Source organism: Melopsittacus undulatus, chromosome 3 (assembly GCF_012275295.1).
Source record: "Melopsittacus undulatus isolate bMelUnd1 chromosome 3, bMelUnd1.mat.Z, whole genome shotgun sequence".
Taxonomy (NCBI): domain Eukaryota; kingdom Metazoa; phylum Chordata; class Aves; order Psittaciformes; family Psittaculidae; genus Melopsittacus; species Melopsittacus undulatus.
The window spans coordinates 75,964,396-75,983,399 of NC_047529.1; the positions used below are offsets into that span (position 1 = coordinate 75,964,396).

Here is a 19,004-nt window from a genome sequence, read left to right on the forward strand (position 1 = left end):
ATAAAAATCTGACTTTTAAAAATATTTCTATTACAGTAGCTTAAAATCTGTGATTTTTATTATAGTCTTCTTGCAAGAATGTTCTTTGGGTTTTTTTTAAATAAACTGTAAAAATAAAGGTCTTGACTGTAGATTAATATTTTGTTACAACTATGACTTAATATTTTATTGGTCATCTTGTTGTATGTATAGATTTTAACCTCTTTTAGTTACAATGAATTTTATAAAATCTAACTGCTACTGTCCATAGAAAATAAATGCTTTGTTAAGGAAGCCTTCTGATCACTTATAAATAATCAAATGGCATTCAGTTTGTTGCTTGTTAGAAGGGAGTTTGACATGCAAAAAATCAATAGAATTGACTTTTACCTGCACCAAGGTTAGTTGGTAGGAAAGCAGCCAAACCCACGATTTTAAATTTGGTTCCCCAGATATTAGATGTGACCTGAGCAAGGTAGTTGTGCTGCAAAGCAAAACAAGATCATTTCACCTAATAAAATCTGTATCGAGCTCTAATAAAAAACTGTCCAGCAATCAGGCTATTCCAAGTGATAATACAATTTCAGCTCCCCTTGTTTTTATTTTACTGAAACATCCTAATGTGCTTATGTAGCAACTATTATACCCAGTGATTAAGAAGTCTCATTTTGATATCTGAACACCATCAGATATTGTGTATACAACAGCCACATTGGCTGATAAAAGCTACTGAAGAACCGAACAACATGATGGCAGCTTAGTGAGAATAGGCCTGTTGTCAGGCACTTGCTTCTCCTGCACAAGAGCATAGCTATTCTGTAAATATACTCTGCCCTTTGCTTTTATGCTTACGAATCACTTTATAGAAAAATAAGTAAAACAGAAATTACTCAGAAAGACAAACATATTTTTCCTGGAGTTTCCGAAGCAGCTTCCCAAACCACTGCTTCAATGGTGATCAAATTATGGGTCTTAAAGATCAAGAGATTTTCTCAAAGGCCAAGAGTTACACTGTCAATAAGAGTTAGATCCTGCCAAGAGCAGGATCTAAGCCTCTGATCTCCTGTCTTATCCAAAGGACTTTTAGTCCTACCTACCACTGCTGTGTAACAGATCTAGACTGTTTCAATGTAAAGGAGGAAGTGAAATGATAGTGCAGAAAAAAAACATCTGAAATTAAACAAAATGAAAAGAACGCTGGCTGGCATTAATAAAATACGTAACTTGGACAGTTCCACAACCTGCCAAGTTTAATTTACCCACAGGACACAAACACCACAAAGAGCACAGAGTGCTAATTCCTTGCCTTCCTTCCAATTAAGGCCACTACATGTTAATTATCAGACAGAGAACATGTGGCCTTCTGATGCAAGCACTTGCTTATCCCTAGAAAAGCAGAGAACTGTGGTAGCATTAAGATAACTCTGAGAAACTGATGAAAGATTTTTACACACACCTTCAAACAGCCAGCAACATTACCTAGAATAAAACCTCTCACATGGCCTCACACTGACAGAAGGCAATGGTAGCAGGGATTACCAGACAACACTTGATATTCCATTGACTCTTTCAAACATTAATATTGAACTGGAATATTAATTAGAGATATAATAGAGATTAAATAGAGAATGCAATTCTCTAGTTGCTCCATCTAGCTACTGTAATTAAATGAAAAGTTTTCATTGGTGATCACTGGATTGGTATCACAACATGCAGCCTCTGGAAGGAGATGCATTTGGACTCAGGTCTGGTAGCAATGTGGACAATACCTGGGTAATATCTTCTAAAGGAAACTCTCTTCGGGTTAGGCTTGGTGAACCAATAGAAGGTTTCCTTATTGGCAGCCTTGGTGATCTTGATATCTCCTGTGCAGCTCGTGACATCTTTGGAGATTTGCGGGCTTCTATGTTGATTCTGCAGATAAAGCAATAATTGGAATCATCATCAGGCATGCAAAACCGCATAAAATTCACGTCTTTCAATATAAAGACGTAATGAAGACAACTGGTATGGTGTCCTCTAAGTGACTAATGAAGTCTTTAGAGTCTACAGGATGGAGTGTTACAGGTCAAATGTAAAGATATGTGAGAACTGACACGCTTGCAATAACTCAGACTGGATAGTGTCTCATTCATTTAACAAAGCTCACAGCAGTTCTGTGAGATACAATATATCCTCTACTAATCCACAAAAAGGTGTAGGGCTGAGTTATTTCAGCTATTAAGACTTCAAGCAATGTCTCAAGAAATGAAAACAAGACACCTGAACTGGCAGATCTTCACATCAGTAGAGCAAACCAAGGGTCCACAAACTTTGTCAGTGATCTTAGAATCACAGAGTCATAGAATAGCTAGACCATAGAAAATGAAAGGTTTACCTAGACTGAGCATTGAAGAGGTAAAAACACAGACTGTTTGAAGGACAAAATACATTCCATGGTGGCAAAAGTTCACATGTGGCAGAGGCAGAGGTGGGAGAGTTTATAAAATCTTTCTTTAAGACTGTCTGAGGAGAAGTCATGACCCACAACCTTTTGCCCCAGAACCTTCCCCACAGACCACCTCAACACCAATCTCTTGGGATCACCCCAGAACTGCACTCTGTAGAGAACCTCACTCCTTCAGAGGACTTCTATCTGCCGGAAGAAGTTTGCTTTTAATTTTATGAGGTGTCAAGACAGTGTTAAAAAAAAAAAAAAAAGGAAGAAAACCAGTGGAAAAAGAAGAAGAAATATCCGAGGAATTACCTGGGGAGTTTGGGTGATTTGCTAGCTCGACTGATTTTGGGAGATTTCTTTGCTGCCCAGTCATCACTCAGTTCGATATCACTGGAGTCAGAGCAGTTGCAGCTGTCAATCACAGTGGAAATCAAGCTGTTTCCATAGATTTCATCTATCAAGACAGGCCCCAGAAAATGTAAGTGGTGCTTCAGAAAACTGATATCAATTGCAACCATCAGCCATCAGAAGCATAAATCCAATCCACAGGCAGCACTTGAGATAAAACCATGCAGAGAAAAATTAACCGTTCTTCACCTTGCCTAGTAAATTCCAAATTTCCAGTGATCTGAACATAAGTGAACATGATTCAGAGGGGTGAATTTCAACTCAAAACTGATATTAAAGAATATTTTCTGCTGATTATCAATCCGTTCCCCGCTGTTCAAAATAGAAGAAGTTCCCTTTTGTAAAACAGAAGAGATAATGGTATAATTTCAGAGGCCTGAGCCCAGGTCATGCTAAGATTTTCTTTTAACTATTGAAGATTTAATATCTAAGTCTTTCTACATCATTTTTTTTTTTATACAGAGCAACAATTCAGCTATACCTGCTTTTCCATCTGTTTTAGGATCCATGATGACAAACTCCGGCCGCAACTTGCTAATGCGACGTCCCTTCAGTATAGGCACCAGTCCCCCAAGGTATTCCAGGTACAGAGTATAACATGGACCACCAACCTCTGGGTCATCTTCTGTCCGCTTCATCGTGCAGTGAAGCCGTTCATTACCAGATGTTGGGTAGCTGACAAAATCTCTCATGTTGTTTGGGTCTGGGATAGGAGGCTTAGTTAAATGAAGGAAGGAAAGAGAAAGTTTCCTATAGGTTATTGTGGTTTTTTCCTGTGGTGACTTAATCCCAACACAACTAACTGAATATGAACCCATCTCTAACTTTTCAGTTCAAGATTAGTACAGGTTACTGCGTGAGTTATGCAGGACCCCCATGCAAGACAGAGTAGCTAGGTCAAAAGCAGCTGTACACAGAAAACTGGAACTAGTTACATGAAAAAGGAAGGTTGGGCCTGTGATTAGATCACTGAATTAGACAACAAACGTGTCTTCAAGCGTCGACTTCTCTTTTTTAACTTGGGTAATATGGTCAAGCCTAAGTCTCAGAATATCTTATCTCTTGGTGGTCCTCCAAGTGAACTTGGCCACTCAGGTTCCCATTCCCGGTTAGTATCAGTACACACTAAGCCACTACGCTACAATGATGTCAGCTGTGGAAGAAGCTTGTACTTTTATCACTTCCAAGCAAATGATCCATCTTTGCTGAGGGCCTATTTGTGTGCAACGTGAAGAAATATGAATACAAAGCTCAGGCTGGATTACCTTGCCCTGCTTGCCCACACACTGTATTAATCCATAAAAAGCTCGGTCTTAAAGCAGTAGACTGCTTTTGTCTATAACAACAGAGCCTGTATGACACAAACGGTATTAACGTGTATAAGTAAACACAGTTTCTTTCAAAATGAAAGTACAAGGAAAAAAAGGAGGGGAAAAAAGGAATCTCCTTAATCCGCTGAGATGGATATAGGCTGAGGAGTGATCTATGATGCAGTGCTCAAGCTGGAGGTGGAAAACGAATGCATGCAGGGAAGACAGTGCCTTTTCAGGCACTGGAGGCACAGCTGACAATGTCAGTGGGAGTATGTGCCTGGGGGAAAGCCAGGGAAAGCATGGATCAGTGTTGAGGAGGCTCCAGAAACACCCATGAAACAGCAGGGAGGGGCATGTGGCTTCTGGGAACTGTGTCAGCCTCTCAGCTATGTAGCCCCCCTCTAGGAGCTGACAGAAGGGTTGTTGGCAAGTACATTCTGCTGTACTGCCTCTTCCCCTCTGAGCTCTGTCATGGCTCCCACCCTTGCTACAGCCAACAGCTGCCTCCATCCCATCCCATCTCCTCCCCAGTACCTAAGCAAGCATCACTGAAGCTCTAGAGAGCTTCAGGGATGGCTCTGGGACAACATGGAAAGCATCCTGGGGAGAAATAGGCATGCTAGAAAGAACTGAGAACCACTGGTGTGTTAAATGCTCTGCATTTGATTTGAAGATCAAAGAGTTATGGTTACAGCAAGGCATTTATTCTTCTCTGGCAAATGAAATGTTTCACAGTTGTACAAATTGCCCTCATTAGCAGTACGCAAATGGAACTGTGCTGAATCATTATTTTACAGGCATAATTTATTCTCATTTTAGCTGGGCCAACTCCACTGATTTCAGATTAGTTATTCTAGCTCTGCATTGTTTTAACAAGGATATGAAACTGGCTCAGGAGAATGCTGTTAACACGTATGCAGAAAATACCTAACACAAAAATACATGTTTGAATGTACGGCATTTACCAGCTAATGCTCTGGTTTATAGGCTGTGATAAAGAGTTCAAAATCCTGAGATATGACTGCAGGCAAAACCATGAAACAAAGGGGCTGAGCAGATGGCTCTGCCTGTGGTACAGGAAAAGGCATAATATCCAGTTCATTTTCCACAACACTGTTAGAACAGTAAGGTTAGCAGAACTCACTGTCAACAGAAATGTCTGGACAGCCACAGGTCTTAAAGTGTAACTTTCCTGGCAAATATAAAGATTCATGTAACAAGTGGGAAGGCAACAGTTTTACAGCTGTGAATCTCTCCTATGACTGTGATACAGTCTTATGGTCCATGTGAGCTGCTTCAGAAGTTTTTGTGAGTCACCAGCATGTTTTACCCTTGGGATGCCCTTGGAAAGGCCATCCCCATAGAATAAAGCAGATCAGCATATGTGAGCCTTCTGTTGAGATTTTAATACGCACCAAATAGATTAGTGGGCTCTTGAAAAGGACAGAAATGACCCTTAATCAAGCTTTTAAAATTATAATGACGATAATTGTAATATCTTATCATTTAGTCACTGCCACTTAGTAGCACCATGGGAGGGAAATCAAGCAACCCTTTCCTCTTCCTCGCACACACACCCCCATTTCTTTCCTTTTACCTTGATTGTTGGTATAAAGGCAGTGGTGAGGTATGAGCAGAGCCGAGGGGGCAGGGTCAGTTTGCTGATATCCTTGTCATCCCGCAGGCAGCTAGCAATGGTCTGCTGGCACAGCAGCTGCAGGCTGGAGACCCTGTGCTCCACTCTGACAACGTACAATGCAGGTCCGGAAGCCATCAGCAGACGTGAATCTCTGTGACCCCAACAGATGGAGATGATGGGACGCTGTGCGGAAAGGAAAAGGATATCACTTTAAAAGAGTCTGTACTTGCTTTGAGATAGTTGCACAGCAAGTGATAACATGAATTCAGCACCAGCCACATTACCACAGGTCTTAAAGAAACTTAAAAATACATACAATTGCCCCAAAAAAGGAAGAAGGATGTAAACATCTGAAATTATCAGTATCAGTGGTTGATGTTTATACAGGGCTTTTTACTCACAAGGCTTGAAGCCCTTTATACAAGGAACTGTCTATCAGATTCACTGGAACAGGTTGTCCAGAGAAGCTGTGGCTGCCCCATCTCTGGCAGTGTTCAGGGCCAGGCTGTACGGGGCTTGGAGCAACCTGGTCTAGTGGAAGGTGTCCCTGCCCATGGCAGGAGGTTGGAACCAGATGAGCTTTAAGGTCCCTTCCATCCTAACCACTATACGATTCTATCATAAGTGACTTTAAAGCCACACAATGTTAAAAAGCAGAATCTTTTGATGCCATATGCAAAGACTTTTTCAGTTATATAATCAATCCTCACCCATTGGTAATAGCTCACATTTTACAACTGAAAAGTTAAGTTATATACCCAGAGACACTTAGTAAACTACTGGACAAAATGCAGACATCTTTCTTGTCTTACACTGAGGCTTCCTCTGCACAGTACCTCTTCTGAACTATTCCCAGAGGAAGTGAACTGTGGAAAAGCACCAGGAACAAAACAGAGAATGGCCTTTTGTCTTTTGCTTGCTACACTCAGAAATGTCTAAATTCATAACCAGTCAGGAGCATCTGGTACTAACTGTCAGAACATGGAGCACAATTAACAATAAACAACTCAAATGCTGTTCTGGACATTATTCCCTGCTGCATGAACATCAAGAGTTCATGTGAGGATACTGAGTTGTGCTTGCAAGGAGCTCTTTAACCTCTCCTCCTAAACCCCATCTTTTTCATGTAAAGCACCAGTCTGTTGTGACCTCTTATAGCCCTATCACTATTACTTTTGTCCTTCTTCACCTCTCATCTCTTGCTTTCTGTTACAAAGCATCTGTATTTGCATAGATACACACAAACTGGATGGAATTTCAATCACGTAACTGCCATTTCTATACAAATAAATAACACAGAATAAAGAAGAAACTCTCATGTCATGAAGAATACTGTGCATCAGGTTCTAATCAGTGAACTACAAAAGGTTTGCTCTTTCCTGTGGAGGCCTCCCTCCTTTTCACAATCCATGACACACAAAATCTTAACCAAACACATTTTTAATCTGAATTATGAACTGTATTTACTGAAAGGTCAAGGTCTCTTTGAAATACGTTTGCTCTTCACAAGATGCATAAACCAAGAATTAACTATACAGAAGATAGGGTCAAGAGTAACTTTTATCCACTCCTCTCTAATAATATGATTCCCAGATAGCTGGGTTAGATCATCCTAGAATCTGGTCTGGAGAAGAAAGCTTTTCCTTCAGTTACAAATTCGAGATGCTTAAAGGTGAGAAACTGGGATAAAATGTTTTTATGTGAATGATATGAAGCAGAATGTAGCTACACAGTACTGTACCAATATATATCATCAAGATACAGGTTGGAAAAAATAACTTTTTCAGAGAAAAGACCTTCCCTCCTATGTCATCTTATCCTAGATTTATATTTCAAGGAAACCACTGGTTTTAAAGTGGGAGGAATGAAGAAGTTTCATTTTTATTGCATCTAGGCAACACCACACACACGCACACTTCCATGGAGGCACAAACCTTCAGGCTGACTGATATGCAAATAGAAAGCAGCAACATGTGAACCGTGTGATTTTCACGGTAATTGCTAAAGGCATTTTGTAGTTGAGAACTTCAAAAGAATTGAGAAACCCTTTGTGTACCATTGATTATTATTACACAGTTTGTTGTAACCATAATCAGTGGGAGAGGGCCTTAAACTTGATGGGAGATCACACTAAAGGATACCTTACTGACAGGTATTTTCATGATTTGAGAGTTTGGCTCAGCCCTTATACTGTTGGGCAGTAATGACAGTTCAAGCTTGCAAAATAAATGCAATTGAAAAGGCACTGACACAACTTAGGTACCTGCCATATCTAGTATATGACAGCCTGATAAAGGCACTAGTAGAAGTGACCCTGATTTTTCCAAGCACTGAATTCTGCACGGGCAGAACTATCTACCTTATCATTACCATGGGATCCAAACAGCATCCTTCTGTTCACCTTGCATCAATAAAGTTTACCTCAAAATACAGTGAAGGAGCAAACAAGGATGTGACTTCACACACAAATCTTTAATTACTGGATAGAGTTTAATGCCAGAAGAGAAGTCTAATATCCCAGCTAGCATAATCCAATATAGCACACCCAGAGAGCCCTACCATGAAGTTTAGTACTGCAGCTGCAGTAACCCAATATATCATACCCAGACAAGCCTCTCTTCATCCAAAGAGAGTTAAGTGAAAACACTTCTCTCCTCAGATTACTGCTGCATGCAGATAACAGCAGAGATGCAGATACTACCAGTGCAATCTTAGACATATTCCCAAGGAAAAGGTTTTTCAGGAGCTTTGAAACACTGGGTAGGACCTCTGGCAACACAGCACTGTGGAGCTCAGGAAGAGTAGAAAGTTACAAGTTGAAAGGCATGGCCTCACTGCATGATTCCACCACAGGCAACCACAGTTCAATCATCTTCTAAGCTTCTGAATATCTCATTCCCTTATGTTCTGTTTACAGACTTTTATGTAAACAATATGTCAGTGGCTGCATGTTTAAAGACACACACACAATACCTAAAAGAGCTGTACTGTTTGTAAATCATGGTATCTCTACTCTTTATTTAGTCTTCTTACACACCTCTCATGTTTTAATATTTTCAGTCTCATCAAAGAGCACTTGTACCATATTGATTTGTCCTTGTTTACTGATTCACCAGAGATGCCTTGCATTCCTTTTCGATGGAATGGCGGCACACACAGTACTTCTCAAGCCTAACATCCAGCTACATTTCCTTTATCGTGAAGGGCTAAGATTTAAGATGAGGTTCAGGGAAAATTAGTCTGTCATTACAGGCTTGGAGAAAGAAAAGATCACCCAAATGCCAGATCTGACCTGACCTTTAAATGTGCTGCTTAAATAGTATTTTTCAATAACTATGCTTCCCACTCTTTCCCTTGACAGACAGGGATATGAATCAATTACTGCAGCAAGTCAGTTATGAGCTGGCCACAGCTTTCCTTCCAGACTCTGCTGAGAAAAAACAATTGAATTCCAACATCCAACATAAAACATCCATTTATTTGCACTGGTTTAACAAAACAAAAAAGGAAGGAAAAAAGTTGTTGATACCCATATTGTATCTGTTAGAAAATGAACAAGCAGATCCCAGCACAGAAAAAATTACTTTCCATGTTTGCACGCTTTTATTTTTCTGCTAGGAACAAGGAAATGCAGCCACAAATATAATGTCTAGTGAGAATTTCTAATCTCACTTTGCATATAAATATCTTGTCAGATTTTTAAAAATCTCAGCACAAACTGTAATATACCTGAATTCCTGGGTTTAAATACAAACATGTAAGAAAAAGACATGGAAACCCCTTTGAAATTCTACATATAGATAGGAATCAGCTCTATTACAATGATATATTAGAAGTAATTGGCTAAAGGACAATGAAATGAGATTTTGTATCAGGAGAAATACTGACTAAAACCCATCTCAAAAAGTGGCCAACAGGCAGCTCTTTCACAATTTTTTTCAGAGTGGGCTTGAAAGCCAGCTACATCCGTTCAAATCTTTACCCCCAGCTGGGACGTTGACTCGCCTTAGAAAAGCACATGGGAACGGATATTTCTGCTCAAAGCTCTGTGGTTGCTTCTCGTAACTCACTCATCTGTCTCTCTTTAGGAGAGAACACAACTTATATGGCTTTCATCACTTGTATGCAGTTCAGTCAATGAAAACACTGTGCAAGCTGATTCGTGCTGCCTGCTTTGAGCTCAGAAATCCTGAGCCACAGGGCCTGCTTCTGCTTGGATTAATCCCTTATCTTCTGACACTGGGAGTCCCACTGGTAATGAAAGAAAAATGGTACTCCAGGGCCAGAAAGCCCAGCAACAAGAGGAATTTTTTCTCAGGAGAAAGAACCCAAATGCAAAGTAGTATCTAGTGAATGGTACCTGTAAGTAAAACTCTGTGTTGCCTGCTCACTCTCACTTTAGACTGCTGATGTGGAGATGAACATTCTTCCCTCTCCTTTTCCCATAGAGAAGCTGGAAGGTACAACAGCTGCAGTGCTGCAGTAGGGATTGAAGGTGCTAAAAGCAATGAAGGCTGTGATGTGGTCAGAAATGGCACTGCCCTGTGGCTTAGTTTGATTTTTTTATGCAGATGTTTCTTATAGCCTCTCTTTGGTTAGGGTTTTTTTGTGGGGTTGTTTTTTGTTTTGTTTGTTTTTGTTTTGGGTTTTTTTTTTAAGAGTCTAATACAACAATGAGATTCCATTGTAGCAAAATGAGTCATTGCTTAGACAAATGTCTCCACTTTCCAGTCCTCATCACAATCCATTTCTGCAGCAATCAGAGATGACCTTATGGCCTATATAGAAAATATCACAGTCCTTATTGATATCCTAAAGAATGTTTCACCACATAGTTCTAGACAGTTGCTCTTGTTCCTGTAAGAAAAAGAAACTCTTCTTGAAGCTTTATTGTCATCCAGGAACAACTAAATGGGATTAATTTCAGGTGATACAAATGCAAGGCAATGTTAATTCAGAAGCAACAAAACCTGAACCCTCTGTGTGAAATAAATGAAGAGAAAATAAGCAAGGTCAGCTCAGGTGGTTAACATAAAAGGCAGCCTCTTATCTCGAAGCTTTTTGATCTGAATTTAACCTGAAATTGCATCCTCCTTCTCAGCCTTAATAAAATAGCTTTTACACAACTACCACATTTCTGCAGAATCACATAATCTTAAATCTATCCATTCAGATGCTGGGACATTTCCAGCTGTGAAGGCTGCTGCTGAGAACAGTGGGTTTAGAGCAAGAGGGTCTTCTCAAAGACTCCTGGAAACCTCTCCAATAAAGATGTAGTGTTTGGTACACCACTTTGAATTAGGGTTTAAAAATATTACACTGATAAAAATGAAATTACAATTTTTATGCATCTAATCCTGTTGCTTATACAACTGGTTCCAGAACATGCCAGTCTCAGTTCACTCTCATCCTTCATTGCACTTGAAGTTTAGTATGTTCTTACATCAGTTACATAGTGGTATAAAATCATAAGCTAATGTAAATATATTGTAGAATTATAGGTGTAATCTATAGGTATAGATTTGATCAGCATCACGGTTTCTAAATCCATGTTCTTATTCCCCTGGTCTTCTCTGGGACATATAAAAAAGGAAATTATAAAAAGTGAAGAAAGAACCAAAATATAATTACAACTTTGAACCATTACACAAAAAATCCCCCAAATCCCAGGTTTGCTAAAGCTGGCAGTTAAGTAATTTTGAAGTGATCCTGTAGAAGACGCCTCTGTTTAAAGCTTAAATGGGAAGACAGGAAGCAGCTGTATCCTCTCAGAACCAACAGCAGGTACAGTCAGTTGATACAGTAAAGACCTGCCTGCACATCTGACAAGAAATTCTGAAGTGACAGAACTGGGTCACAGCATTTTAGCAAGACTGTCGACTAGTCTTGAATGTGTTGATTATTCTCATCCCTGCTTGATGCCAGGGAAAGGTTGTGAGGGTTTAACAAATAATGGAAGAAACCAACATGTCTCCAACAATAAAAAAAACAGAAAGATCAGCAGGGCAGCCTGCTGTTGTAATCACAGTTTTAAATGTTGAAAAAGCAGGACCATGAAAAAACTGCCAGCTACAAGAAATGAGTATATTTTTGGTACATCATGGTGTTCATGTACACAAGGGTGAGTTTAGTAAGAGCTAAGTTTTACAGAATTTGATAGTATATTTTTTGAATAGTTATCAGCTGATCAACAGCCCTTAAGATAAGCTCTTTGTATTAAATAAGTAACCAGCATGGAATCTTTGGAATCACAATACAGATCCAATTTTACAGAACTACTTCAAATAAGATCATGGAATCATAGGATCACAGACAGGTTTGGGTTGGAAAGGACCTTAAGATCATCTAGTTCCAACCAGGGACACCTCACACTAGACCATGCCACCCAAGGCTCTGTTCAACCTGGCCTTGAACACTGCCACAAATGGAGCATTCACCACTTCCTTGGGCAGTGGGTTCCAGTGCCTCACCCCTCACTATAAGCTAAAAGTCTGGTGTGACTTTCTGAAGACTCTTCTGAATATTTCTCCTCATTCTTTCAAGGTTCAAACCAGTTTGATTCCATGTGGCAGAAGTTCCATATTTGCCCAACCCGTACCTTTTTTCATCTCTTTCAGCTTTTTCAGATCTTTCTACTATATTCTGCAAATACATTCTCGCAGCATGTCAGGGTGGGAGGCTAATGCCTCAGATCAGGAAAGAAGTGAGGCTGTAATACTATAACTTTACCACTCTGTTTATGAATGTTATTTTTCATGCAAAGTGTTCATTTGGATACTTCTAAAAAAGTGTGATTTCCCCATCTATGGTTTTATAGTCAGTAAACTAGGTTTATGAGCTATAAATTACTGTATTGAAGGTAAGAGCTTATGAGAGTTAATCAAATGAGACAAAGGATGCCAAAGCTGTCTTGAAGATGGAGGGGAAGATGGCATATAAAACACCTTGAAGGGAACCATGACAACAGTCATCATCAAGATGACTAATCTGCAGTACCCAAATCTATTCCACATTGGGGTCTGCACTGACTTTATGTTAGGTAACATTCCAGCCAAGTTGCATATAAATCCTATATCAGTTTAGACTGAGTTTTGTTATAAACAGTAAAACCTCTTTTTTCCTGAATATCTTACCAAAGACAGGACAGCCGAACAGCAGAATCAAAACCAGTTCAGTATACTTTACTGATAAAATTTTCAGACATCTGCTTTATCAAAGAACTGGGACAGAGGACCACATGGAAAATCAGTTGTGCATCTGTAACCTACTACTTTCTATGTTTGTTGCTGCTTTACTTTTTCTGACTATTCAGAACAATGCTCATTTAGAATAAATTTTCTTTTCCAGTCATATTTGCTTGCTTCAGAAGAAACAGTTTAGGCAGAAGAATTTGAGATGAGGAAATTATTTTCTTCAATTAATTTCTTCAATAACCAGTGATGATTTTTATAAAATCCCATTACAAGGCTGACTATCATGGTACAGAAAACTAATTAATTTACTCTGATGATTACTGGAACCACTGACTCACTGTCATCTCTGCACACATATCTTTGGAGTAGAGGCAGAGAATAACAAAGTTACTAGCAATTGTTTTGCAAGAGTGGTTTTTATCTGGTTTTGTTAGTAAATCAAATACTTAGCAATGTTCTAGCATACCTATCACTTAGCTGGTAGTACTGCCAGACCAGCATTCAAATACACAGAAGCATAAAGTCCACATAAGCAGAAGCTGTCGTGGTTTAAACCAAGTCCCCCAACTCCCGGAGAGTTAGGAAGGAAAATCCAAAGAATGTAGCCCCCACAGATTGAGATAAGAACGGTTTAATAGCTAAGGCATAACACAGAATCACCACTGCCATTACCACTACAAATAATAATGATACAGCAAACAACAAGTGAAGAGAATACAACACCCCACCAGCCACCAACCCATAACTCACTCCACCCTGCCCGGTTGAGCACCGCGTGCTCCCTCCTCCATTTTCCTCTCCAGCTTCCCCTCTCCACCTGGCTGGAAAAAAAAACCTTGAACAAAAACACCTTCAAAACATGCTCAAACCATGACAGAAGCATATGTCCTTCTGAAAGACGCTTCACTTCCTCCTGAAGCTAAGTAATTATGAACTTATGTGAACTAAATAGAATAAACACTGCGTTAGTAAGAGGAGTGGCTTTAATTTTAGGCAAGTTTATGCACAGTTTTTCCCAAAGAAACAAGACTCCATGATTGTGCTATTAAAAAGGTGATTGTTTACCCCCTGGCCCCTCTCTCCTTCATTTCCAACCTGGCTTACAACTTCTGAAGCTGCTGGCTTTTCACCTGAAGTTGACAATGGGGAAAGAAATCTTCATGATACTAAAATACTGCATTTTCAGTGAAAATTAGCAGCTGGAAAAAGCATAGAGGCTCATGTTAATATTTCTACTACAAGAGATACTGCAGTATGGACTTGGCAGCTAACTGTTCTGTACGACCTGTCAGTTGTCCTATAAGTACTCATATAATGGCAGAATAATTAGCCCTTACATATGCCACAGTATGTGCTTTCTCCCAGCTGACTAAGTAGAGAAGAACTGAGAAGAGCTGAAAACATGAAAAGAAGCTGAAGTGATACGGGGAGAAATGAGAGATGAAGGTAGTAGCTGGTGCAGTGCTGTGTTTTGTCTTTAGTCTGCGAACAATGCTGATAACACACTGGTGTCTTAGTTGCTGCTCAGTAGCATTTACTCTGATCAAGGACTTTTCAGTCTCTTACGCTCTGCCAGTGAGGAGGGGCACAAGAAGCCAAGAAGAAGCAGAGACAGGACACCTGACCCAAACTAGCCAAAGGGGTATTCCATACCACAGCACATCCTGCCCAGCATATAAACTGAGGGGAGTCACCCAGAAGGCCAGTTCACTGTTCAGGTCAGGCTGGGTAGTGGTCAGCAGGTGGTGAGCAGTTGAGTTGTGCATTACTTGTGTTTATTGTTTGGGTTTTTTTTCATTTCCCTTTTCAGTTTTATATTCTCTCTCCTTGTTATTTCCCTTATCATTATTAGAAGTAGTCATATTACATTATACTTTAGTTATTAGACAGTTCTTATCTCAACCTGTGGGGTTTATATTCTTTCAATACTCCTCCTCATCCCAGCTGGAGGGAGGAGGAAGAAGGGGGCAAGGGGGAGAGCAAGTGGCTGAGTGGCTCTGAGTTACTGGCTGGGCTTAAACCACAACAGATGCTTAAACCACAATTTGACTTCACAGCTTGACACTAGAGTGCTACACTGCTACAACAGCTAACATGGACATACTGTATTCTGGTATTGAACAAAGAGAACAAGGTGTGCTTTTTAGCTGGTCTGGAAATAAGCAACAGTGGTACAAATATGTTTTCTCCAAAATTAATCCAGAGAGGAAAGAGCTGCTGTACTTTGCTCAAAGGGCTATGTTTAAGACAAGACAGCTGTGCTTTAAGTACCTAAATCAACATTAGATGTCACTGTATGTATTTAGGTTGGCTTTAGAGATCATAATTTTAAATATTACAAAACTAAAGAATTCTATCTAAATTAGAGTGCTAATGTCAGTAAGCACAGGTTAAGGCTAAATATAAGCAAACACAAAAGCTTAGCAGCTGGTTTACTATGTCATCCTTTTGTATCCATCCGAGATCAGGGTACTGAAAAAAAGTTGTAATAAAGGGTATCATCATTAAAAATAATTAAGTAAACATATCTACAGCATTTTCCTTCACTTTTAGATTTCAAAACTATTATAAATTCATTAAGTTTCACTAGTAAGAGTCAAAAATCAGATCAGTCACCCCTATTTTGCAGAAAATGAAATAAACTGTAGAAATACATTCAGCTGCGCTCTGAAATATCAGCAAGGACCTATGAAGCTTGTGCTCCTAAGCAGCACACAGACCAAGTGTTGACATTTACTTGTCAAGTAGAACGACCTAGGTTACAGTGAAAGTCTGTACAGAAAGTGGGAACAGAAACAAGACTTTCTGATTCAACCTTCTCCATCTGATGCCATAAAAAAGTTAAATACTCCGTCAGATCAACTGGTTGTACATTAGAAAAATACAGAGATAACAAAGGGAGACTAATCTTGTAGTTGTGACACTGGACTTAGAATATTTTTGTCTAACTCTTGGCTCTACTTCAACATCAAGCAAATTATCTAGCTTTTTTCTCCTTAATCACTCCAAAACAACACAATTTCCTCTTTCTATCATGGCCCAGTGGTTTTGGGAAATAGACTGCTTCTCTTATATACTAGCACAGTGGTCTTTTGAATCAGATGTCTACCTTAATGCAAACAATAATTATTCATAGTGCATTTTTATCTATACTGTATACTAGAGTGTGTTCCAGGTGTTTTGCAACTGTTTCATATTACAGGTCTATACCAACCAGCTAATGTGAGAAAAACATGTCAGAAAAGCATTGAGAACTGACTTAAAAAATACCTCCTACCTGCACAGGTGTCTCCAGAGTGTAGATATGTTCCCCACGCACATTGTAGAACTTGACAAGTGCACTTTTCAAAAGGGAACCATTACTTAGGTCAACCAGCTGGTTTTGCTTCTCCATGCCTGCTACTGCCAGTAGGTCTCCTTGTGTACACCACTGCACCACCACATCTGAAATCACAAAGATGGTTTGCAATGATCACTGCTTAGAATCAGTAGGCATGGCACTTCCAGATGCTGCAAAGTCACTTGGACAACTAAATCATGCTCTCAAAAGTTACTTAAGTATGTAGAAACCTAAATCCTTTCATTTAAATAGTAGCAAACATGCCACATATTTGCAGTTCCAAGAATGAGTCTTTTTATCCTGTAAATTGTAAAAAATGTGGAAAACACAGAAATTTTTCTGTCTCTATGGTGAGTCTAGAATGTAATGGTTTCTCCTACCTACATGAGGACAAAAATTTATTACAGATGTTTAAAATGATGTGGAAGATCCTATGCATATCTTCGAGGGATAAATAAGTGGAATCAAGTTAATACAGAGATTAAGAATATAAGGAAGAAGTTAGAATATATTATTTGGATATTTTATATATATATAGTATAACTATATATAATATATTATATATATTTGGATATATTATTTGGATATAAGGAAGAAGTTCTTTACTGTAAGGGTGGTGAGGCACTGGAATGGGTTGTTCAGGGAAGTTAATGCTTCATCCCTGGTGGTGTTCAAGGCCAGGCTGGACAGAGCCTTGGGTGACACGGTTTAGTGTGAGGTGTCCCTGCCCATGGCAGGGGGGTTGGAACTAGATGATCTTAAGGTCCTTTCCAACCCTAACTAGTCTATGACTCTATGATTATATGAAGAATCTAACTAAGAGAGCAGCAAAGAGTATCTGCCTGGAAATGCCTACAGTGAAAAAAAAGCAGCATAGCTGTCAGTGTCTCGTGTTCTCACTGGCATTACTCAATTGCAGTTTAATATTAATGTCAAACTAGAAATACGTTTGGACTTTTGTCCATAATTACATATGGTCTCCATGTCATAGGTTTTCTTTTGACACCTGACCTGTGAAAATCTTCTCATCTGCCTAGAAGGAGTTTGGCGGAAGCACACAGGGATTACTTAGTCTCTCATATACACAGATATGATCAGCTACTTCTCCTAAAGGCACCTCACGGTGAGGAACACCCATAGCTTAATGTGGGGATTCTAATTTCAGACCCTTACATCTTCCAGCTCTTTGTCAGACTTCAAGAAAAGCACTAAAACAGTATTTTGTGTTTCTGCTTGTGTTTCAGAGGCAGATTTGCATATGCAAGGAATACTGGGCTAGTCTTTAAACCTTTTTACCCTTAAACCATAGGTGAAAGGCAGTTATTTTGTGCTAAGACAAAGTGAAGGTAAAGACAAAACTTTTGTGCTCTGGGATGCTCAATCTGCCAAGAACCTTTTGAAAATATCTGTGGGCGAGAAGCTGTCTTCAAATGAAGAAGCAGGAGAGAAATGAGAGTTGGCAGGAAGGATCTCAAAATTGTTTCAAGTTGTCAACTTGTCATTTTCTGGGACTTTCATGTGCAATTTAAAATGGTTTTGTATTATTTCAACTTTCTGATATTTCTCACGGGAATTATGCTTCTGCACATATCAGAGTCAAGACACATGTTTCTCAAGATAATTTTTCCTCAGCTAGGCTTTGTATGGCCCTTTTTTCTCTTAGCTCTCAGCTCTCTAAGTAGTCTACGATGAGATTTAATTCATCTTTCTCAGAGAGTATAATGCTAGGCACACTAATGACTTCATTAATGGCAAGCTAAAGAGGCAAGCTAACCGATTCCACTTTTGGTAACTGGATTAACCACACAGCTACCAAAATGATACATGTCTTTGGATACATGACTTCAGGTAAAGCTTTCAGTCAATCCCCATACGGAGAGGAGTGATTATTGCTCCCAACAGTTTTCTCCCTCTCTCTCCCACAAAACTCGCAGAATTAGGCTGCTGTAAAGGCAGCATGGGGTGGATGTGGGCTGCAGCATCCTGCATGGTTCTATAACATGCTTACACTGCCAACAGGGTCTTCAATGATTATTGAACCTTGATGTAAAATAGCTCAACTCATCACTAGGTCTTGGAGCAAGCACAGAGATCAAAACTGAGGTAATGATCTGCAAGTGAGTTGGTGGATCAGAGTCATCCCTCAGTAAACCTTGAAGAGAGCTCTCTTAACTATGCAATAGCTCTGCAGGCAGTAGTTGTAGCTAACTAGTGTAACTAGTAGATGTAGCTCAGCAGTTCTGCAGGCAGCAGTGCACTGTGAATCACTGAATTAAAAGGTGCAAATAAAGAAAGGATACAACTGAACAGTTCAGGACCTCTACTAGAACTGACGAAACATCCAGAAGTTTTCAAGCTGGATGAAAAGAAGAACTTGTATTTGAGTAATCAAATTCTCATCCAACAGCAAAAGTTCTTCTGTATCAATTTTATATAAATATTTCAAGCAAATGACAGCTTTGCGCAGCTAGCAAAGTAACAAAAATTATACAGTTATTGTTCAAAATAGTTTTATAGTTGCCTGATTTACAAATACATTGAGAAATCTACAGCACCCCATAAAGACAAGGACATCTGCTGAAGAGACCAGAAAGCAATACTTCGGGGTTTCAGACAAAGCCACGTGAATTAAGCTTGCAGACAATACTGAAGACCACTCACCCTCAGCAGAATACCAAGTGGCTGGAAAGGATGG

General features: G+C 39.5%; 1 protein-coding gene across 1 annotated transcript in view; it reads right to left on the reverse strand.

The window, feature by feature from the left end:
- TULP4 (TUB like protein 4) overlaps positions 1–19,004 on the reverse strand; it is a 156,915-nt gene that overhangs the window by 15,913 nt on the left and 121,998 nt on the right. The window contains exons 7-12 of the mRNA XM_034060519.1: positions 16,247–16,413; positions 5,735–5,959; positions 3,306–3,540; positions 2,726–2,870; positions 1,749–1,893; positions 370–463 (exon numbers count right to left, since the gene is read on the reverse strand). Of these exons, the coding sequence (XP_033916410.1) occupies positions 370–463; positions 1,749–1,893; positions 2,726–2,870; positions 3,306–3,540; positions 5,735–5,959; positions 16,247–16,413 (1,011 nt within the window). The remainder of the gene's footprint in view (positions 1–369; positions 464–1,748; positions 1,894–2,725; positions 2,871–3,305; positions 3,541–5,734; positions 5,960–16,246; positions 16,414–19,004) is intronic.